The sequence below is a fragment of the Scatophagus argus genome, chromosome 4, assembly GCF_020382885.2.
Source record: "Scatophagus argus isolate fScaArg1 chromosome 4, fScaArg1.pri, whole genome shotgun sequence".
In the NCBI taxonomy this organism is placed as follows: domain Eukaryota; kingdom Metazoa; phylum Chordata; class Actinopteri; family Scatophagidae; genus Scatophagus; species Scatophagus argus.
The window spans coordinates 19,487,548-19,504,621 of record NC_058496.1 but is presented as its reverse complement, the minus strand read 5'-3'; the positions used below and the strand labels follow the sequence as shown (position 1 = coordinate 19,504,621).

The 17,074-nt window shown below is 39.2% G+C and overlaps 1 protein-coding gene and 1 long non-coding RNA gene across 2 annotated transcripts in view; both read right to left on the bottom strand.

Moving 5' to 3' along the window:
* Window positions 1–17,074, bottom strand: part of LOC124057782 — a 1,110,263-nt gene that overhangs the window by 1,085,866 nt on the left and 7,323 nt on the right. The window lies entirely within an intron of this gene.
* Window positions 269–15,242, bottom strand: adam28 (ADAM metallopeptidase domain 28). Its single transcript, XM_046386248.1, has 22 exons — window positions 15,056–15,242; window positions 11,785–11,879; window positions 11,603–11,679; window positions 11,089–11,167; window positions 10,792–10,868; window positions 10,008–10,191; window positions 9,788–9,850; window positions 9,454–9,525; window positions 9,060–9,229; window positions 8,179–8,260; window positions 7,422–7,555; window positions 6,721–6,898; window positions 4,457–4,546; window positions 3,420–3,615; window positions 3,152–3,257; window positions 2,812–2,968; window positions 2,578–2,658; window positions 1,793–1,892; window positions 1,571–1,667; window positions 1,378–1,471; window positions 1,194–1,289; window positions 269–761 (listed from the first exon to the last, which is right to left on the bottom strand). The coding sequence occupies exons 1-22, from the start codon at window positions 15,111–15,113 to the stop codon at window positions 729–731; spliced, it is 2,319 nt and encodes a 772-aa protein (XP_046242204.1). The 5' UTR covers window positions 15,114–15,242; the 3' UTR covers window positions 269–728.

The following is a 17,074-nucleotide window of genomic DNA, read 5'->3' as shown; positions in this document are numbered from 1 at the left end:
ACAAATCACTGACATTAAGCTATTCATCTTTTAACATTCTCTCATTTGATGGCATTTTTAATGAAGGAATTGCAAGAAATTTAACTGAAAATAGCATATTGCAAACCTGCTGAATGGTAGGATACATGCAGTCCAAGTTATCAAGTTCATTTTAATCTAATATATTTTAATGAGTATTTCTCTTATATTGCACTACAATTCACCAGTAATTTCAGACCATCACATTTGGTTAAGTTAAGTTCAGTTAATCAAAGACATTTATAGGCTATATTTGGATATATAGGATATGTACAACCTAAAATACTAAAATATTGTAGTTTCTAAATACTGTTTGACAATAAAATCCACGTTTGTGCAACATTATGTGCCATTACTGAGACATAATGCAACATGTATAAAATGATATGGCTCACATTCAGGGCCGGAGCTAATTCTAGTTGCACCCTAACTCTATAGTATAAAAAAGTGCCTTAAAAAACAACAAGTTCATCCCTGTAATAACAGTTCCACCATGCATGGCATGATAGTACCAGTTTTTGAATCCAGTTTTTTCCCAGCTGGTACACACACTCCATTGTGCTTCTGACAGCACTGCAGTAAAAAACCAAAAGAAAAAGAAACTGTAGAGGGAACAGTCGTGACAGAACGGGTGTACTAAAAAGCTTCTCTGCTTCTCTGGACTAGCCTCTTGTCTCCTCAGGTTTGCTGAAAGGTGGCACTGTGTGACATCAGACCTTTGGTGGAGGCACTGGCCTCAGAGCCTGGAGGACAAACCAAAAAGACATGCATTTACTGATAAATGTAAAAGGTAGTCTGACGTCTTCGTTTTACTTGTTTTCTTGCTTAGTGTAATGATGCAAAGAAACTGCTGGCCTGGCTTTGTCCAAAGATAACAAATATGCCTTCCTCTAAAGCTCACTAATTAACCCATTATATCTTGTATCAGCCTGGCGTTTTCCCCCTAAAGCTTTATGCTATTCTAAGCTAATCAGCCGATGCTTGTTGTTTAAAATTTAGCATGCAGATATGATAGTGTTTTGAATTTCTAATTTGGGATGTTACACATTTTAGACACAGTCTTGTAATCAGAGCAGATTGGAGATTTTGTCAAAAGGAGAAATACCACACTTACGATTTTATCTGTGTTTTTCAGCCCTGGACTATGTTCTGACACCTAGCAGAATTGTAGTTACCTGACGTGCAGCTGTGTAACTGTGGGCTGAGGGTTTAGGTCTGTTCCCTGCTGGAGGCGGTGGGGGTGGAGGTCCTTTGGGCTTTGGTCTTCCAACCTAAAATTTTAAGTATTGTTAGGAAATGCACAGAATAGATGTGTATCTCAAATCAGCACCTGCAATACTGTTCATACCAACTCTTTACCTGTGGCACTGGCATGGGCTGATTAGGAGCTGGCCCTCTGTTGAGGTTGAAATTGGTTTGGCCCACTGGTTCCTGCTTCCTTTGGGTGTATGGACTGTTAAATAAAGACAGATTTAATCTGTCAGAGCTTGAAAAGATGACTTTACAGCAACAAAGCCACACCAAAACCTGCAGCAGGGTGATAGTGACTTACAAAGGGCTTTGTCGTTTTTTCCAGATGAACCCGATCACACCAGCAACAATACCTAAAACCAGCAGCAAAACTGCCAACACGATGCCCACAGTTGCCCCTGCAGAAATGGAAAAGATGTCAGCTGGGTTGCAGCAGTGCAAGATCAGTGAGGAAATTTCAGTTTTAGTTGTATGCATATGTTGATACTGTATGGGTTAATGAACAACTGTGCCTAGGTCTTACCAGTAGAAAGCTGGACTGAACTGAAAGCTTGATCCGTTGAAGTGCAGTCAGGAGGCACCCAACCAGGCTCACACTGACACTCGCTCCTGTGATTGCAGATCTGAAGAACACAAAGAAATTGCATGATTATCATGTGACGTTGTCAGATGTTTTGTTTAACAGCATCCCGTTATATGTTCCATCACAATGTGCAGAGTTTGCACGTTCTCCCTGTGGGTTTTCTACGGCTTCCTCCCACAGTCCCAAAACCATGAACATTAGGTTAACTGGCAGCTCTACATTGACCCTAGGTGTGACTGTGTGCTTGTCTGTCTTTGTGTTTTGGTCCTTTGGTTGACTCTTGCCCACCTCTCACCCCTGGTGAAAATGGATGGGTGTATGGATTTGCCAGACTTCTTATATTTAACAGCCAGATTGAACAGCTCTGCTCTTGTGCTCTCTATTTCTGATATAAATATATATTTAACATGTGTTTTTATCTTAAGGGTAAAACAAGTTCAGAATTCCTCATGTATAACACCAGATAGGTATTGCTTTTGAGTTTTTCAAATGTATTTTGTGGCACTTTGAGCAGCAGATGCAAATTTCCATCTAGTTCCGATATTCAAGCTAGACATCTCTACAGCTGATATCTCAAACACTCAGCAGCTTACACCAAAACAATCTAGATGGATAAATAGAGTGATTTTGGACTTTGGATTTTGGATTTTGGGGTGAGGTGTCCCTTTAATATTTAAATAAGCAAACAATAAATTAAACTCTGAGCAGCGTTGACGTGTACTTACTGCGTGGCCTGGGCATTTTGCTGAACAGTTTGTATTTCTGTAAGCTGTCTCAAGATTCACACACTCATTCTGGCTGCACACCTTAAAAAAGTCAACAAACACTTTGCTTACTTTGATACTCAGTGTAGGCAGATGCAGTCCTGCAACATTTACACAGGTGGATGTTGATTGATATAATATGTGTAATCATGAACACATTTGCAGAAAGCTTTACAGAGGCCAACAGCTAACTACCTTTCCATCACCACATTTAGTCCCAGTGTCCACCTGGCCATAATCTTTGGTGTAATCGTCAAAGAAAGCTGCCTTGCAGTCATTGAACCTGACCATGCGGCCATAGTTTGGGTTGTCTTGACCATTGTGGCAGAAGAGCTTCCCACAAAGCACATCCCTGCAAAGAAAGAGAAGGTCAACATATGTGTTCACATTTACTTCAGAGCCAGTCTTCCAGCTTATCTACAAAAACAAAGCTTCGAGTTTGTCCGAACACAGTACATTTGCCCGAACGCAGACACTCTGATGCATATAAAACTATTGAGGAACTAGTAAAGGTCCACTCCTTGCTGACACTCACTGTGGCTGACAAGGGATGTACTGGTTATTTGAGGGACGCTTGCAGAAGGCGTAGTAGGTTCCTCTGGTGTTCTGGTCATAGCAGTACTGACGGGCCTGTATAGCACCTGATGATGGGAGAAGTTAACGTTAGAACTTAGCCTTTCATATGCATTGAGAGTCTTTTTAGACAGCAGGGTGGTTATCCAAATATTATCTCTTTTCCTTAAGAAAGTAGTGTAACATAAAATGGCACAAAACATACCAAGAAAAATAACATGGACACTCACTTGATCCATACATCCTGACACACTGGTTTGGCCTTTTTGGACACTGGCCATTGTAGCAGTATCCCTGTCCTCCGTCACATGGGATTCCGTTAACAGCAAAGACATCCTCAGGACAGGTGGCACTCTTCCCATCACAGTACTCTTCCAAATCACACTCATCCTGCTTCCTGCGGCACTCCCTGGACCGAGGCAGGATCTGTGTGGAGGTGGGAGTCACAGCATGTTCCAGATAACTTATCATGTCAGACAGAACTGTAAAAGTGCCCAGCCTTGTTTTGTGTATAGTTTGGGGTTATAGAGTTTTAATCACCATTTTATTTAACCCAGTTAACAGAGCTATTGAGACCAATATACACATTATGTCATTGTATGACATCGTTTTTGAGAAAATCCTTTTGAAATGACCATATTTTGTTTTGTCCATATAGGAGTAGCAGAAACAAGTTGTGAACACAATGACACATCATGGAGATATTTTTGGATAAGCGATGTTGACAAAAGTAAAGCAGACTGTGTCAAGACTCCAGCAAGATGTGCAGTCTCTCATCAAACAGAGGTGTGTTATATATGGGCACCCTGACGATCTCGACACTCAGCAGTGGACAGGTATTTCACTTTTATATCATTAATTTAACTGTTCTTATAGTGATCGTACTTGTATTGGTACTTGGTAAAAAAAAACAAAAAACAGAAACAGAAAAACAACTAAATAAATAAAAAACAAAAAAAGGGATAATCCTCTCCATATTTTGTTTAACATATACAAAGTCACTTAATTTGTGTCTAATATATTTCCCACAAAAGAAGTTCCATGAATGTGAAAACTGCTTCTGCACATACAAAATACATTTCTGAGCCGTGGGTAAAAAATTCTAGATGGCAGCATTTACCTGAGAGCTATTTGTGGAGCTAATTCAAATCCTTGTAGTACCCTAAATATCCACCAGAGGACTGTAGCGTATTGAATAACTGCATAACAAAACCCAATGTAGGAAGATATCATGGAAAGAACTCAACATTTACTGACATTTACTCACCTTACAGTTTTCACAGCAGTCGCCCTCTGAGCACTGTGAGCCCGCCTTCAGAGTGCAGGTGGTGGCGTTGCAGCAGGGGTTGGTGCACTCCTGTAAGGACAACATAGAACTGAGTGATCCGCTGTGCTGAACGGACTACCAGGACAGCATTGCCCTCCATGCAAGAGGTGTATGCCAGCAGGTGTACATCCAGTGCACAGAGGATTTTAAAAGACACAAACCACCCGCACAATAGACTCTTTCAGTGGCTGCCATCGGGGAAACGTCTCCGGTCCCGCATGGCCAAAACTGAAAGACTGAGGAAGAGTTTCTTCCCCCAGGCCATCAGGACACTGAACTCTCTTTCCCCCACTTAACTCACCCCCCCATACACACACATGCATACTTGCATACTATGTATACGATATGTATATTTATGTATATTTACATTCCCTCTGCCACTGAGGTTAGATCTCTATCTTTATATTTTATATTTTTTATTTTTTATTCTATTCTATTCTATTCTATTTTTTTTAACTTTTTATCTTTTTCTCATGTCAATTGTATTTTTATTATTTTTGCACAGTTGTAAAAAGGAGTGTTGTTTTTTCATTTCACTGTGGATGCACATCCACATGTGACAAATAAAGAATTCTGATTCTGATTCTGATTCTGAATTCTGAACTCAGACTGTTAACCCTAATGCTTATTCTTGTCTTTATTATGTTGTTTTAAACTTCCTCTCAGCAGTGTTTTTGTATCAACCTGTAAATCTGTTTTTGATGAAGCGCATCCTCATTTGGTGGTTTGAGCATACCAGCAGAGACAAAACAGGTCTGAACACAGCTCTGCATGCTTGTCAGAGGAAGCATCTAACTTTGTCATCTGACTGTGTATGTATGTCCTTTGATTTTCTCAACAGCTGTTTGTCCAATGAACTTCAGTTTCAATTCAGTTTATTTATATAGCGCCAATTCACAACAAAAGTTATCTCATGACACTTTCCAATTAGAGCAGGTCTGGACCAATCTCTTTAATTAAACTGTAATACAGAAAGCCCAACATTCCCCTTGAGCAAGCACTTGGCGACAGTGGCGGTCGACGCATTCTGAACAGGCACATGTTGAACAGTCACTGCACTAGTTCAATTCACTTCAGCTAAATTGTTATTAATTATACCTGCATACAATGAAAAACAGTCCTGTCATTCTAAGATAGTCTGACTTGTATATACAGGGAAATAAATAACCACAACTTCTCAGAATAACACAATTATTCTGACAAGATAATTCAGGTGTACTCTGTTATTTACACTGTAAACGTACTGGACATACTGAAGTAGTAGTAGTACAAAAATACGAAAGATATTTCACTGCTGTACACTATAAAAACTAGTTATTATCTTGTGCAGGCCAGTTAATTATCTTCTTATCATTAACTGGCCTGCACAAGATAAAGCGCCTGGCTAAGATCAGCTGAACAGAAGCCTAATGAAAACATGTGTTTGTGAGCCAGGACTTACAGGCTCTGAGAGACACTACTCAATGTCCCAACCAAAATTATGTTAGAAAATAGACAACATATGCAAGGATATCACAGATCTAGTCGCATGAAATGCTGTGAAAACATACTGAGTGAAATATATTCCCAGTGCTGATTTTCAAACTTTACTGTGTAAGCCCAGGTCAGACACAGTATTTGCCTCCAGGCTATTGTTATCTGAGTCACTCTGGTTTTCTTTCTTTGCCTGATCTTGACTCTCTCTTTCTTGCCCAAAGGTCTTGAGATAATTGGACTGTTTGACATGAAGCAACACATTTATTCCTGTCTTCTTCTCAAAAGTGAATGAAAGCTCATAAATTAATGTGAGCTAACACAGTGTAGCTGTGATCTATAAACTCCTTTTACAATTAATAAGATACCATAAAGGAGAACAGTGGTTTGTGAAGAGAAAGGCTCACCTAGATAAACAGAAAGTGTGTGGCTACAGAGTAAAAAAAACTGCATAACAGTGCTGTTTTTAAAAAAATATAAAATAAATAAAATCTGCTACTTTCATGAGTAGACTATATGTCACTCATGTTGTTATTGGTTGTCAAGATCATGCAAGCTGACTAAATTCAATGACAATTTCCAACTTCCTCTACTTTTAATAACCGCCTTATTTGATATGACCTTCCACTGTATATGTTTGTCATTCCCGACACTGAGATACCGTACTCTTCCTCTGAGAAATCAGTATCGCAAAGTCGAATCTTAAGTGAGCCTTTGTTAGGTTCACTTACCTCCACTGTGCCACAGTCACACTCCTCTCCTTTCTCCAAGAACCCATTCCCACAGACTGAAGGAGCCACCACACTGTTGTAGTCTGGTTTATCCAGCAGGCAGCTGGGGTTGCGGTCTGTCAGGTATTTCTCATAGTTGCTGTAGCTACAGCTACTGAAAGTGCGAGGGACATTCCAGCTGAGGAAATAAACATGTTTTTCTTGTTAACTTCAATGTTACATTTGAAAAAATGTTTTAATCCACTGACATCTTGCCTGCTTCGTTATCATTTAGCCTTTCAACAAATCCTCCCAGTCACAACAGTTTCTCTATTGCGACATGCTCTACTGTATACTGATGCCTATTTTACCAAAATGCTCATCTATCACAAGTGGTTCAGTTTGAGATTTGACTAAGTAATGCTAACAGCGTCTAGCCTCAAGCACAGATGAAGCTCCACACCCTAAATTATTTAAACATTTTCAAACATGTAGCCTTCAGGGGTCACTTCCCCCACTCAATCTACTACTTTGCAAAAAATTGTCAGAAATGTGTATGTTTACGTTACGTAACGTTAATGTTTATTAAAGATTATCAAGCAACTCAATAAATGGCCAGTAAGTGTCCCCATATACCAACTAATTGGTATCAGTCCAACTTGTACATTTAAGATTGTATAACAACTCTTGACCTTTTTTTTTTTTTTAAAAACTATTCTCACCTGAGTGCTGCAGCCATGATGCAGCTATCCCCAGAACAAGCACAGGCGCTCGAGTCATCGTGGTTCATGCCCAGGTTATGGCCCATCTCATGAGCTAGTGTCGCTCCTACTGCAATGGCCCTGTCGTTGTGATCCTGAGAGATGACAAAAAACCCAGCTATATGAGTGGAACTGCATTTATCTGCATTTTACACTCATTTAAAGCAAACATGCAAGAAGTTCTGCCTGCTAACTTATGATAAAAATATGTGTCTTTCCTGTTTCCTCTTCATGTTTATTTCCTCACTGCAGTTTTTGTGGCTTTTTGGACACAATGAAGAAGAAGTTCTCTTTTCCCACAGTCTAGACTTCAATTTCAGTTCAATTTATTTATGTAGTGCCAATTCACAACAAAAGTTATTTCATGACACTTTCCAATTAGAGCAGGTCTAGACCAAACTCTTTAATTAAATTGTAATACAGAGAACCCAACATTCCCTAGACTTGCACTACTGAGAATGAGATAATAACTTTAAGTCAGACTTCCTCTTTATTAAAGAAATAGATAAACTGAGTCAACTAAAAATGCATCACCGATTGTTTCCTCATTTTTTAACAAGTTGGCCTCCATGTGTCTCTAAATGGTTAAACACATGAGCATGCATATATCCATACAAATACACATGCAATTAGATCGCATTATGGTCATGGGTATTGTGGTTTTAATTTTCTTTGAACACCAGCTTTACTTTCTTTCTGTCCCACAGGAAAACCTCACCTGTACTACTCCAACAGAGTGATCTGAGCAAAGAGTCCCAATGAAAGCCAGTCCCACTGTTGCACCTTCAAAATCAATGCCACTGAAAGACATGGATTGACAATATGAGAAACACATGCATAAACTGTGACAAAACCATCTCTGTGCCGTTCATCCATCCATCTAGCTCTATATTTATACTCTAAACACAGATATTCATGATTTGAAATCTTCACTCGATTCACTGACATCTTGGTTGTTTGTTCTGTTTTGATTCCAATTTCACAAAGCCATAGTTTGGTTATGGTAAATTTACTATTAACCATAACCAAATATTAAGGTCAATTTGGTACAAGCCAAGCCTTAGCCAAAAGGTTTTGTTGTTGTGGGTAGGAGTGTTTCCTGTGGCACCAACTCATTTTGAACAATTTAGACTGCAGTTCTGGTAAATCAACTGTAACATTTATGTTTACTCAGCTTACCAGAGCATACCTCACACACTTCCTCCTCACAACTGGACTGATACAGGGCAGTGTTTAAGCACCAACAATACTGCCTTGAACTGATACTTAAAACCAGATGAATGAATCTGACAAAACCAGAATGGCTTGTTCCCCTGTGAGATTTTAATTTAAAACATACAAACTTTATTGTGACATCAAATCTTCCACATCCTGCAAGTTACACAAGCATGATGTGGAAACTTCCAGTGTACAGCAATTACATTGGTACTGATGTACCAAAGTGGATAAACTTGTGAAACAAAACGTCATTCTGCAATTTCAAAATAAAAACCAGATCTTGAAACCTTCTCCTATATCACAAGAAATATAAGCTGAGATAGATTTTAGTCCATTTGATGGTTAATTTTGAATGAATAACTAACTCAAGAAGGTTCACACCTGATGAGATGTGCGTTGTCATGCTTTTGCCTTTTCACCAGCTCAGAGTTTCTATATTTCATGAAAGCATCAAGGTTGGCCCCAGCAGGGGGAGTCACAGAGATCAAGTCACCGCTGGACCAGATCTCCAACCCCACCAGAGCAATGAATGTCTTAAGGGGCTTGTATGCCTGCAAGGAAACCAGAAACAAACCGTGAGAACATCTAAGCTGCAAAGAGGACTAAATTATATGGACACTTTTAAGGCTACTGCTGCGAATACAGACATTACAAGAAAGGGAACTATATGACTGAAGTGTAATGAATCAGATACAATCTAATCTAGAGAATGAATATGGTCACAACACTCAAATGGCCTTGAAATTTTCCCATAAATAAAAAAAGGAAGACTCACCATGTTGACAAAGTTGACAATTTCAAATATCCTCTTCCTCAGCTCTATCTGATTTTGCTTCATCTTTACATACTGAAACAACATGACGTCATGTTAGAGCAAAGTCACTTCATGTTTTTATTTAAGAGTTGATTAATTGTAAACTATGCACATGATTTAAAATGATCTGACTTTTACCAAAATAACCAAACAATATACCATTTAGAACTGGCTTCAATAGCCCCAAAGTTGTTCTGTTTTCTGTATCACACAGGTGACAGTTAACAACGTCAGTAGGACAAGTCTGGTCATGTAACTCACCAAAATGTACAACACCATAATATGTTTTTCTTACCTCACGGTTATCAGCAACAAGGAACAGCTCAATGTATTTCTGTTGCTGGACGATAGATTTACCCTGCAAGACAAAAAGCAGATCAAGACTCCTTTTTTTTGTCCTCTTTAAAATTCATACAATCACTGGACTGAACGATGTTGGGATTTTTTTTAATGTAATGTCACATCAGTCTGAAAACCCTAAAAGAAGCAGGGTGTCATGACAGCAGTAGTGTTACCCCAAATCTGGAGCGGCTGCGGCTTGTTGGGGGCTCAAAGTCAGTACTCCAGCTCGTGTTGGTGACGCCACATACTGCACTCGTGAAGTTTGTTTCATTCAAAGTCATCACTGCATGATCCCCCTCATCGCCATTAGACAGGGGCTCAATCAGGTACTTCTGGGCAGATGTTCTGAAGTAACCCCTAAAGCAAAATTGTGCCAGTTAATCTTTTGGTTCCATGGACATTGCTTTTGAAAAATAAATCAATTTACTAGTTAAGCTAGTGATCAGAAAGACAGACTGACTATCATCCCTTTAATTAGCAGCTACAAAATATTTTGAGCTCAAAAGCTTTGACAGAGTTATGCTGCCCACCTCAAAATGACCATGACAGTTACAACAAAGTGACCAGCTGGTGACAACAGGGGAGCATTTAGAAGCTAAATCAACTTAGGAGTTGGAGGAAACCAAAACAGGGCTAAAAGGTGAATGAATACTGGGCTCTCATTTAACAGGTGGAAACATGAGTATTTGCTAAATGTGCAAAATGACTACTGTTTGCTTACAAATCTGTAAAATCAAAGTAGTAAATGATAAGAACACCAGTGTTTAGTTTTGTGTTTACAAGTTGCTTCTGCTTATGGAAAAATAAAATAATACCAAGAACTCTGTTAGCTTAATCCTAAAAACACTCCTAAAAACTACTGTACATTAAGTAAGCATTTCAGTGAGATGGGAGTGACATGTTTCTGGATGATTTAAGGACATTTTAATGAAAGTAACAATGGTTTGAGGAGATCACCTGAGTCCATCACAAGTGCTGATGCTAACAGATGATTGGCTGTCATTCACAATCCTCCCATGATAGTAGCAGTGATCCTGGTGAAGACATGAGGATTGGGTTATCAAATAAAAATAAACATTGGAATATTTTTGCCCCTCATTTACTCTGATAGGTTTGTTGAACAGTCAAAGAGTGTAATGGACTTTAGTCTTTTTAAACCATCACAAAAATGGCTTAGAAAACACAGCTGTATGTAATTTGAGGTAAGTCATATCCTCTGTATCAGGAACTGAAACTCGCCTACAAATCACTTACGATGTCATTTGGAGTTGTGGTGACTCGAGTCCCATCTTCTTTGTAGTACGTCTCAGTGTAGTCTTTGGTGAGTAATTCACTGAGAAGATATACAAATAAATGGGTGTCATGCCATATTATGTCTCATCATGTTTATAATGTAATACATTTCCCACAGCTTTGGAATGTGGGAAAACATAGCAAGTGCTCTTCTTTCTGGAACTGAAACAGCTTGTAAAAAGGAAAATGTGAGTAAAATCAAGAAGTTGCACCAAAATACTAAGCACTGACTCAAGTTCTAACTTCTATAAAATCTGCTTTGTCTGAAGTGTTCACTGATGATGAACTGGAAACAGTGGATGTACTCATGTCTCTTCTGAGGGACAATGTTGACTGCTAATCTTAAACAAGTCATCAGTATTTTAGAAACTCTTTAATACTGAATTACTATGAAAGTTTGTTAAATTAACATTTAGTGTTTGTGTTTGTGTCTGATATTTCAAAGAGAAATGCCTTTAGGGAGATAAGAACTTACTTATTTTTTTCTAGTTGCATTTCAATGTGTCTTCCTCCCACCCTCATCGCATACTTAATGGTCTCTGGCCTGAGATTCTGCAGGAAAGAAAAATGTGAAATTGTGCTTTAAGTGACTCATTCTGATTTCAAGTCTACCAGAACTAACATCACAATCATAATGTCAAAAACATAAAAATGTACCTCCGTATGTCTTTTTCTAACTGTGTGAAGTCTGATGGGTCGAACCACCTCATAGTCCTTAACGTCTTCAAACTCATGACCATGACCATGGCTTTCTGTGGAAACATAATGTGCATCATATTACCTCGCCAAAAGAAATAATATGCTCAGTTGTTGCTGTTGGGTATATAACAATAGTTATTTAAAGGTGTGTTTTTTTAAGAATCAACTTAAACATGTGCCATGCTTGTCTAAGACTAAATAAAAAATGCATTGTTCAGCGTTGTCTTCCAATCATAGTTTGGGTTGAAAAAAAGTATAGAAAATAACTGTGCTTGTTGATGAAAGAACCATCCATCCATTTTCTATACCGCTTATCCGTCAGGGTCGCGGGGGAGCTGGAGCCTATCCCAGCTGACTACGGGCGAGAGGCGGGGTTCACCCTGGACTGGTCGCCAGTCAATCGCAGGGCCAACACACAAAGACAGACAACCACACACTCTCACACTCACACCTAGGGGCAATTTAGAGTAGCCAATTAACCTAATGTGCATGTTTTTGGTATTGTGGGAGGAAGCCGGAGTACCCGGAGAAAACCCATGCAGGCACAGGGAGAACATGCAAACTCCACATAGAAGGACCCAGACCGGGATTCGAACCTGAGACCCTCTTGCTATGAGGCGACAGTGCTAACCACTGCACCACGTAATAAAATTTTGAAAAATGCTGTAAAGAATTAAAAGCAACCAACATTGACTCAGGAATGGGAAGCAAACAGTGGGCTCCCACGTATACCAAAACACACATTTACATGCCCAGCCTTCTCCCTATGTGGTTTGCTTTTTAGTGGACACAGACATTGTACCCCCAAAACATCTGAATGTTCCTGAATGACACCTGTGTAAATTGGATCACATGTGTCTGGTCAAGCAGAACTGCATATTTAGGTGAGATACCATCCCTATGCATGCAACAAAGCTTAGCTCAAAGACTAGACGCAGGGGGAACAGCCAGCCAGGATCTCTGCAGTTGTAACAAAATGGCAACAATCTTTTCCCTGTTTTTGATTTCCTTGTCTGCCCTTTATCAGATTTTTTTCTTTTCATTTTTTTGCCAGTGATACTTCATCTCCTGATTTTCTCCCCTGCCTGCCTTTTTAAAACTAACAAGACTTTTTCTTTCTTTGACACCGATTGCTCTTTGTGTCATGCTTTACAGACCCAGTCTGCATACTGAATGACCCCATATAGTCACTGAACTTAAAGCCGAGAAACTCTGCTGTAGCCTACAGCTTATGCATGAAAGGCAGAAAAACAATGACACTTGTTGCATTCTCAAAGATAGCCTCTGTTTTAATTGTTTTTTGTTTGTTTTTTAAAAATCCTTTAAATGAAAGCTACTTGTGGGATAACTCACTCATATCACAGGTTAGCAGGAAAGATCAGGGTAACGATTTGCAAAATTCTTGCTGAATTGCCTGCATGCCCTCTGGGGTTTCTGGTGCAGTTCAAACACTTGGGCAACCAACCTGTAGAATAATTACAGGATCTTCTGCTGGCTCTGTTTACCAAACCCATCACACCTTAATATTAAGTGTATAGAGTATCAACACACCTGAAGGCCTGTCATGGCAACCAATTATCAGTGAAGGGATCAGATGATAACTTATCAGCAGGAACACAGAAGGCTTTGTGAGCCTTGTGTGCCCACTCACTTTTCAAAATGCTCTGCCTGCCCCTGTCACTTTTAAAGTTTTGGGTTGATTTTCTAAATAAAATCTCTTTGTTCCTCTCTTACTGTCCTATCACCACAGACCACACGGCAGAGGTGTGGTGATAAGAGTTTTTCTCTCCCTGGATTTCGTCTGTTGGGCAACATACTCTGCTTCACCTTGTTGGTTAAAGTTGTTTGGATTGTATGAAACAAATAACTGCACCCCAAATTAGGGCTGGAAAATTTCTCCCACCTCCATATCATGTTTCTCAGATTGAAGAAAAAATGATTCTGTCTTATTACCTCAAGTCATTATCTCAGATTAGACGCTTGAATACAACATGAATAAAAAAAAAAAAGATAAGGCAGAAAAGTACGCAGCTCCTTTTGGTGGAGATACAAATACATTTCTATCAGGGGAAACAACATGTTTTGAACTAGGGTTAGTGCGTTAATTATACAGTCATTTTTAGTTATGCTCTCATTAATATGGAAAAATGCAATGAACAATTTTAGCAAAATTTCTTCGGTACCAGACTGACTTAAATGTAACTGTATCTAAAAATACGTTGTAAGTATGCAATCTTCACACCCAAAAACATGCAGAAAAGAGATTGTAGATTAATAGAATATGTCTACATAATTTCTTTTTTCTTTGTGACCCCCACACTTCTGAAACAAACCTCCGCTACTTGTGACAGGTTGTCTGGTTAGTTGTTTGAGTTATGTTTTCTTTAAGAGTGTTATTTTGTCATCATTGTGAAATGGAACCAGTCAATTAGATCTCTTAGTTGCAATTCCATTCTTCACACTTTGTAGAAAAGTCAAACTCTGTCTTACTTGCCTTAATAAGACTGAAGGAAAGACAACACAAGTGCTGTTTAGATTTCATCAGTTCCTCATTTCGAAACTTGGAAATGTTCTCTCTGAATTTGCGGACGTCTTCCACCACATCTTTATTGGATGATGTCTCATCAGTGTGAGGAAACATTTTACCCAAAAACAGTATGTCCCAGCCAGCGAAATCTGCTTGCAGAGGAACTCACTAAGTCACTCTGAGTCATGTTTACCTGTCAGCCAGGTACGCACTGAAGGGGTGGTGACTATGTTGTCACATCATCAGCAGTGTAATGTCCACTCAGTTTACTTGGCTCATGAACCATTATTAGACGTTAGGGAGTGGTTTCCCAGTACAACAACAGCAGCTAAATTACAAGAGGCATTTCCTTTCTGATCATGTGCTGCACACAAGCCAACTCATTAGGTCCAGTGTACTTTACACTTCATCAAACTGCTTCATTTTCACTCATGTACACATGGTAAACTGTCTGGGGTCAGTCTCAGTCCCATTATCTTTAAACTGATAGAAATAACATATGTATCAATTGTTTAAAGTCTTTAAAGACCATAAATATTCATTTTATTCACAATATAATATACTTGGTCAGTTTTTTTAGAACTCTTTGTACCTTATGCCCTGGAGCAGACACCCACAAGTTAATGTGCTTTAGATAAAGCCAGGCTTTAGTTATTAATTAGCCACTGTGCTGAGTGGAGGTAACAGTATCCAGTGACTTACCTGAGGGCTTGAGTGAGGCATTTAGGATGAGGATCCACAATAGGAGTGTTGGCATCATTGTCCAAGTGCAGACAGTCACTGTAACAGAGCATATCGGTGCTCTGATCAGGCTTTATGCTGTCTACCTGCATACTGTGCGGCTGTTCAAGTGAGGCCACACCTTCGCCGGCCCTCCTGGACCTGTCACAGCCACTTCCTCATTGACAGCAAAGTTGCAGCACGTTCACACTTAGTCTGAACACGTCCCTGCTTCTCGCAAGGAATGCAGGAAAAATACTGCAGACAGTGTTGTGGTCAAAGCTTAACCTGCAGTCTCCCACATTAAGTTCAATAACATACCTCAGTTTATCAGCTGGAAATTAGACAAATCATTGATTTTCTGACATTAAATTTCCTACCGTTTTTGCTGGATGATTTTTTTTTTGTCTGATTCTTCCTTTTTGATATAAAAGTTACAAATCAGCAGTTAAAGACATTCGGTGTTGTGGCTGACTGACTCACAGTCACTTAAGCCATATGGTAATTTCCACATACATCACTTGTCACACTTTTGTAACCGCATCATAAAGTTTAGCAACGTTTGCCAAATAAAGACACAAAAACTGAGCTTCATCCATAGCACTGTGGATGCTCCTGCCCCCACGTCTCTGTCCCTCACCCACTGAACACATGCTTGCAGTCACAACAGAGAGTGTCAAAAGAGACAATAAAGCCAATGTGCATGCTCCCTCAGCAGCAGACTGGGACAAATCAGGACACAAATCAGTGTGGGGCTCAGTAGGTGGAGCATAGTTAAAGTTAAAGTAACATTGTGTAACAGTTCCATATAAATAAATGGTCAGGTTTGCATTTCTTGGTGTAACACAATACTGATTCAACTTAGAATTAGTTTGTACACATTTTCTTTTTATCTTAACAGTCCTTGTCTTCGAAGTTTTGCCTTGTAGAGAGCACACAGGAAGTAAAAATGCTTTATGTTTGCAGTTCGATGGGAGTAAAACAGTTTATTGCACCGAAGGTCCTCATGACTCAGTGGCAGAAAAGGAAAAATACTTAATCACTGAACACTCACTGGATGAACAAATGATCTTTTAGTGATATAAATACTGCTTGTCCATCTGATGAGAGTCTGCTGTGTCATACATAGTGTAAACATAGGGTGATTGGATTAGTTTGAAGTCAGACAGGACTCTTCTTCATTCATGTAAATCCTGTTACCAGACTTTGGTTTGTGCAGTTTGGTCATTTCGTGATGTTCCATTCACGGAGGACATGACCTAACTGAACAATTGCCTCACTGTGAGTGTGATGACCACTCTGCATTTGGACCCATAGTCAGAATCTCTGCTTTTATTCTGGTTTTGCATTCTTGGTTAAAAGAAAAAAAAAAAGGAATAAAGAAAAGACAATGAGACAATGAAAAGCATACCTGATAATGATTCTTAGATTAACTTGAAGGGGGACAAGTAACACAGTCGTACAATAGCGTTCAGCTGAAGTTACTGCGTTCAGTTCAGTGTCACAAAATGCCAACGATGATCCCCATTGTATAACTTACACATGCTATCTGGACTTCAGATCATTGCTTTGAGCTAAATGCTTAAATGTGTGACAGGTATAATGTTTTTGATGTTCATCATCTTTACTTAGTGTGTTAGTATGTTCACATTCGCCAATTAGCACTACATACTTTGCTTAAAGGGGATTGTTTTTTCTTGTCATACTATATTTACTCCTTGTCCACATGGGAGTACTGACTTATCCAAAAATTCTCTTCAGGAGCCATTCTTCACCAGTTTCAATCTGTTTCAGTATGTTTTGGGAAGTATGTTTGCTGCTGCTGTATGACTAATAATAATTCTGCTCATCTTGTTTGTATGGTGCATATCCATAGGAGCTCCTTGTGTGTGTCTACTTAAAATAAACATCCTGGCATTTTTATTGCTTATTCTAGAGCACTTAAAGCAATTCAAGGAACATCAGTAGTGCCATGTGTCCAAAGACTGAACATCTCAGAAA

Coding starts and splice junctions, on each gene's coding strand:
- adam28 (XM_046386248.1), bottom strand. CDS start 15,113: ATGATGCCAACACTCCTATTGTGGATCCTCATCCTAAATGCCTCACTC. Junction 11,880..15,055: donor TGCCTCACTCAAGCCCTCAG/GTAAGTCACTGG, acceptor ATGTTTCCACAG/AAAGCCATGGTCATGGTCAT. Junction 1,668..1,792: donor TTCAGTCCAGCTTTCTACTG/GTAAGACCTAGG, acceptor CCATTTCTGCAG/GGGCAACTGTGGGCATCGTG.